General features: G+C 37.7%; 1 protein-coding gene across 1 annotated transcript in view; it reads left to right on the top strand.

Annotated features, from left to right (window-relative positions):
- Window positions 1-6617, top strand: part of LOC110019924 (pentatricopeptide repeat-containing protein At5g65560) — an 8560-nt gene extending 1943 nt beyond the window's left edge. Inside the window, exons 1-3 of the mRNA XM_020717801.1 lie at window positions 1-890; window positions 6086-6341; window positions 6423-6617. The exon at window positions 1-890 is cut by the window's left edge and continues 1943 nt beyond it. Coding sequence (XP_020573460.1) covers window positions 1-661 — 661 coding nt within the window. The 3' untranslated portion in view covers window positions 662-890; window positions 6086-6341; window positions 6423-6617. The remainder of the gene's footprint in view (window positions 891-6085; window positions 6342-6422) is intronic.

Raw genomic sequence — 6617 nt, 5'->3', positions numbered from 1 at the left:
AGCAGGAATTGAACCAAATGATGTGACGTTTTCTATTTTATTTAAGCTTATCATTGAAAAGAAAAATGGTTCTTTGATCTCCTTTAGTTCTGAAGTCATGTGGAAGGTATTGGAGATGGATACAGTCTTAAACCTTGTGCAGGAGATGCACAAATTCGGTTGCATTCCTAGCATAAGAACCTACAATACCCTCATAAATGGATTCTGCAAAATGAATCGGTTTGAAGAAGCAAAATTTTTGTTCATCCAAATGCAGAAAGATGGAAAATCACCCAATAAAGAGACTTTTACTTATTTAATAAGCTGCTGTTGCAGGTTGAAACTATATGATGAAGCCTCGGAGTTTATGGATTCCATGGTATCGTCAGTTGGTCCGCCACATTTGGAATCCTACCGGCTTCTTATTTCGGGACTTTGTCATGGAGGGAACTTTGAGAAGGCCAAACAAGTTTTTCATGATTTATTTACGGGGGATTATAATTACGATGAAATTGCTTGTAGAATATTGAAAGACACTCTCTTGGCAGAGGGATACTTTGATTTTTGCTCAGAAATGTTATCAATAATGGAGGGGAAGAACTTTCTCCCTAGCAATCAAACATGTACCAAGTTGCACCAAATGTTGAATTCTTCAGGGAGTTTTCTGGCAGAGGCAGACTGATTTTTCTTAGTTTGTTCAAACGTGGTGTTTGCACACGTTGATTCTTGGGCTGCTAACCAGTAGGCATGCACGTCTGCGTATATATTGTATTTATTAATAATTATTTCTGCATGCCATTTCTCCTCCTAACCAGAAAGAAGAAGCCCTGGTTACTGAAGATCTGAAATGATTCCAAAGATCAGAACCGCCAAACAATTGTATTTTATTTTAATAACACGGTAATAAGAAGGTAAATCCCCAGTAACTATACCAAACCTGTCTTAATTTTCATTTTATTGTTTTTCTCCCTTCCTCTGTGATACTAAGAACTTCTGTCACCCTATTGTTCAGGATTTTTTGAAATAGTGCGCTGTAGTTTGTAACTATAACTATTGGAAGTAAGAGATCCCACCTGTTAAGTTTTTGTTGAGTTGTGGAAACCGGTCCACTTTTGGAAGTTTTCGGCATCTTTGGCAGCACTTGTTAACATGATAGTTTCTCCTTCATGGCATTTAATTAATCGTTGATTAATTAAATTATCTTGCAAAGCTCTCTTATTTATGAAAGTTAATTAACCTTATTTCCTTATAGTTTTTCTTCCATGTTATAGCTTTGTCAAACTAATCTCCCGCTTCTTTAGCCTTGGTAGGTCTCGTCACCATTAAATGTCTGTAGAAGAAGAATTAAGGCTTTTCAGAAAAAAAAATGGCTTCCTTAGTTTCTTGATGGGCTTTTCTATTTAAAGCTACATGAGTGAAGAGTTAATTCGGCTCAGCTGGGTGCTGACGAGAGAAGAAGAAGGAAATAAAAAGCTCTCCATTAATTTCCTTGGGGTTCTTCCTCTCGGTGTTGTTGGATTACGACATAAACAAAAGGAGAAACAATTGTTGTTGCTCTTCTTTTTAAACTCCTCGTTCCTTCGACTGTAGCTCTCTTGGGTAGAGTAAGAGAGAGAAAGGAGGAGAGAGGAGGTAGAGAGAGAGGAAGAGAAAGTGAGAGCTTTTATTGTAATCGTCGAGCGTTTGACGGGTGCAATCCTTAGCTAATAAAATCCTCTGCAACTCCGTGGATGTAGGCAATTTGTCGAGCCACGTAAATTTGTGTATTTTCACTGTGTTTTTCTGTTTGTGAATTTTCTCATTCCAGTTTTTCACTTTATTGCCATCATTTTTCTTAATGTTTGGTATCCGAGCCGTGATTTTAGATCTAAGGAAGAACGATGGTTGAAGACGAAGTGATGACATTAGGGATCAAGAAGTTTAATGACAAAAAATTTGGTTACTGGATGTTGCAGATAAAAGACTGTCTCTATGGGAAGAAACTTCATCTGTCGTTATTGGAAAAGAAGCTGGATAAGATGGACGAGGCAGAATGAAATCTGTTGGATCTATAGGTTCTGGAGGTTGTACGATTAACTCTGACAAGGTCGGTTTCTCACAACGTCATCAAGGAGGGGACTACTACAGATCTCATGGCGGCTTTATCAAGTATGTTTAAAAAGACTGACGAATAATTAGGTGCACTTAATGAAAAAGTTATTCAATTTAAAGATGACGGAGGGTACCTCTATTGCACAACATCTGAATGATTTCAATACTATTTATTGTCTTTATTGCCAAATAGCTGAGAAACCATGAGGATGACACTTAGCAGTTTTGCAGGTAAATATAAACTGAAATATGATGATATTTTTTATTTGATTTTGGCTGAGGAGCTGCGCAAGAAATATTCTAGCGAGACATTGGGTTTGAGTTCGACATTGAATGTTGATTTCATATAGAGATCACATGACAAGAACTCAAACAGAAAAAGATCAAAATCAAAGTCTGGTCAGCAAACAACCTGTTAGAACTGTGACAAAACTGATCTCATGAAAATGAACTACATGAATCCCAAACAGAAGAAGAATGATAGTGCTAATGTTATAACTAAGTTGTACAAGATGCGCTACTGCTGACAGTTCACAGTTCTGTTGATGACTGAATGCTGGATTCATGGGCTTCCTTCCATACATATTCTCATCGGGAGTTAATGCGAAATTATGTTGCAGGTGACTTTCAGAAGATATATCTGGTTGATGGAAAAGCTTTGGACATGGTGGAGATTGAAGACGCTGATATTGCACTCCCTAACAATAGCTAATAGACTTTGCAAAATATCAAACACATTTTTGATTTGAAGAAAAACTTCATTTATGTTGGACAACTCAATGAGGGTGGTGATTTAGTGGTATTGTAGATAGCACCTGAAAGCTTACCAAATGAGCATTAATACTGGCTCGGGGTAAGAAAACTTACACACTATATATGATTACATGCTTACTCAACACTGGTGATACTACAGTTGCAGAGAGCACTGCAAATATGTGACATTGCAGGCTTGGACACATGAGTCAAAGAGACATGAAAAAACTTCAGTCCAAAGGCGAGCTACGAGAGCTGAAGTCAGTTGATCTCAGAATGTGTGAGAATTGTATTATGAGAAAGCAAAAAATTGTCAGTTTCCCGAAAAATAGCAAAGTGATGAAGACAGAAAAACTGTATCTTGTACACACAGATGTGTGGGGATATTCTCCAGTGACATCTCTTAGAGGCTCTCGTTACTATGTCACATTCATTGATGACCGCAGTAGAAATGTAATATTTGCCGATCTATTAGAGGTCACAATGAAGAGCAGCAACAATTGTTTCTCCTTTTGCTTCTGCCATAAGCTAACAACACCGAGCGGAAGAATCACAAGGAAATTAACGGAGAACTTTTTATTTCCTTCTGCTTCTCCCGCCAGCCACCCAACTGAGCTGAATTGATTCTTCACTCCTGTAGCTTTAAATAATAGAAAAGCCCATCAAGAAATTAAGGAAACCAAATTTCTTCAAAAAAGCCTTAATTCTTCTTCTACAGGCATTTAATGGTGGCGAGACCTACCATAGCTAAAGAAGCGGGAGATTAATTTGACAAAGCTATAATAGAGAATAAAAACTTTAAGGAAATAATATTAATTAATTTCCATAAATAAGAGAGATTTGCAAGATAATTTAATTAATCAACGATTAATTAAAAGTCACAAAGGAGAAACTGCCATGTAAACAAGTACTGCCAAAGATAACAAAAACTTCCAGAAGTAGACTGATTTTCACAACTCAACAATTCTCCCACTTAGAGACTTGTCCACTGACTGCAACACCTGCTGGGTGTATCGATTTTTTCTTCAAACGTGTTATTCTCTATCTTTGCAACTCAAATCCTCTGTCTTCAAGCTAAAAAATCAACTGAAGCTGCGCACAACTTCAGTTTCTCAAGAGTAACAACGTTAGTCAACATAGTCTTATACCTCCAAGCTCTTTCCTGCGTTACTCATGTATTTGCTTACAACTCCCACTGCATGGGAAATATCTTGCCTATGCTGAAAGTCTTTATCAACATGTTCAACCTTGTATCTCTTACTGGCCCAAAAACTCAATTTTTATTCGGTAAACCCACTTGTTGTGCAATTTCTTCTTCCCTAGTGGAAGTTATGCCAGCTCTCATGCCTGATTTCCCAGTAGGGAATTATTCTCCTCCTTCATGGTTAGCTCCCACTTGTTCAAAATTTCATCCTGCAATGTTTTCTCGTAGCTTTGTGGTTCTATCCCATTTGTCAACAAAATGTAATTCAAGGTCGGTGAGTAACGCTGAAGAGAACATTTATTCCTAATTGACCTGCGAACTTTAGCTTTAGGGGTGGACGGCTCTGCAGCTAACTGCGAAACAATAGGAATAGGTGTCCAAGACCCACTCTCCTTATCACTTTCATCCATGTCTTGCACTGTGACCTCTAGTAGATTATCAAACCTTACATTTCTACTGTGGTCATCAATGAATGTGACAAAGTAATAAGAGCCTCTAAGAGATGTCACTGGAGAAGATCCCCACACATTTGTGTGTACAAGATCTAGTTTTTCTGTTTTTGTCGCTCTGCTACTTTTCAAGAAACTGACATTCTTCTGCTTCCCCATAATGCAACTCTCACACATGCTGAGGTCAACTGACTTCAGTTCTGGTAGCTTGACTTTAGACTGAAGTTCTTTCACGCCCTTCTAACTCATGTGTCCAATCCTGCAATGTTACATATATGTAGTGCTCTTTGTAACTGTAATATCAACAGTGTTGAGTAAACCTGTAGTCATATATAGCGTGTCAGTTTTCTTACCACGAGCCAGTACTAATGCTCCTTTGGTAACCTTCCAGGTGTTATCTAAGAACACTATTGAATGACCACCTTCATCGAGCTGCCCAACATGAAATGAGGTTTTTCTTCAACTTAGAAATATGTCTGATCTTTTGTAAAGTTCATTAGCTCTTGTTAGGGAGTGCAATATCAACGTCTCCAATCCCCACCACGTCCAAAGCTTTTTCATTAGCCATATATACCTTCCCAAAGTCACCTGCAACATAATTTCACATTAACTCTCGGTGGGAAGATGTATGGAAGGAAGCCATTGAATCCAACATCCAGTTAATTTGTCGAACCACGTAAATCTGTGTTTCCTTTGTGTTTTTCTGTTTGTGAATTTTCTCGTTCCTGTTTTTCGCTTTATTATCGTCGGTTTTCACAACACTTTTCTATTTTATTGGCCACATTCTTTTTTTCCTCCAATTATGGTGACATATACGAACCGTGGATGATATGAAATGCATCTATACGAGCAAAATAATTTCAGCACATCATTTTATGAATGGATTGATGGGTTCTTTTAGTTGTAAAATTCATTCTGCCCTACATGCTGCTAATTGCATTAGCAGTGTATTTTTGTGTTTGTTTTATGTTTTCAAATGGAGGAGCTCACATGCTGATATTACTTCAAAATCTCTATGAAATTCATTTGGGACTTTTACTGTTGATCACTAGCCTGTGAAATCTTCTTCTTAAGCATCAGTGTTGAGGAAAGCACCATAAAAACTTTTCTTTTAAGCTTTAAATCCTCTGTTACGGAGTTATTTTTCTAAAGAAATTTGGGCTGTTTTGGTTATGATGTATCCTGCACATTTCAGCTGGATTCACCATCACAAAAAATTTGAAAGTTCACGTATAGTTATTATTTTCAACTAATCTTTTTCATTGGGGGCATTGAAACAGCCTAAACCTTTTCCTTTTTATCATTGGTAGATTCATTGGCTATTTTGTTATTTATTGTAATCGTAATTTTTCTGTTTCACGGCCCTTTCAATGCAAAGTTCCGTCCATATCAAACTTCAGCAAGAAGTTTATTTGTGCTGAAATGGGCGAGGAAGAGAGGTATATGGTGATGTTAAAGAGGTAAATATCATGTGTGATGTCTTAGCGGCTGTTTGGTTGCAGGTTTTGATTGGGTTAAGCAAGATTTATAGTAAATCCTGCCCAAAGTTTAGTAAATTTCGTTTTTACTCTGGTTTTTTTTATTTATGACGTGATTTGATTAAACCTAGATGGAGCCAAAAAGAATTTTGTCGGGCAATGCGAGAGTTCGAACCTGGCCTTCTGAGATTCTTCTCTTGGCTTCTAACCAGTGTGCATTCGAGCATGGATGGAGCCAGTTTAACAAATAGTATGAAGATATGCTCACCCTCATTTATATCCACCACCCAGTGTAGAATGGCACGGAGTCCAAACCCTCTCTATCCACACATCCAAAACTCTGGCCTCAGGCAGTTCCCACTGGAGCCCTGCAGCTCAGCACTGAAGGTGCACTCGTCCTTCTACTTCTCTTTATTTTCCATGGTTTTAAGCTTTGTGCCGCTCTTTCATCTCGTTTTTTTGTTGCAGGTGATATCACATTCAAGGAGGTATGTATGTGGCAAACATAAACTGATGATAGTTTTCTTGGAGACCTTTGTGGTTCCAAAACTATGAGCTTTTTAGTCATCCTTTTTTGCTCGTGGAATTCAGAAGTTAGTATTTTTTATGCTATTTTTGGATGAGATAAATCATTGTTTTGAGTATTTCCATATTAAGAGTCTA

The sequence above is a fragment of the Phalaenopsis equestris genome, unplaced genomic scaffold (genome assembly GCF_001263595.1).
Source record: "Phalaenopsis equestris unplaced genomic scaffold, ASM126359v1 Scaffold000088, whole genome shotgun sequence".
Lineage (NCBI taxonomy): Eukaryota > Viridiplantae > Streptophyta > Magnoliopsida > Asparagales > Orchidaceae > Phalaenopsis > Phalaenopsis equestris.
The sequence above is the reverse complement of the archived record's forward strand: the minus strand, read 5'-3'. Positions and strand labels throughout refer to the sequence as shown.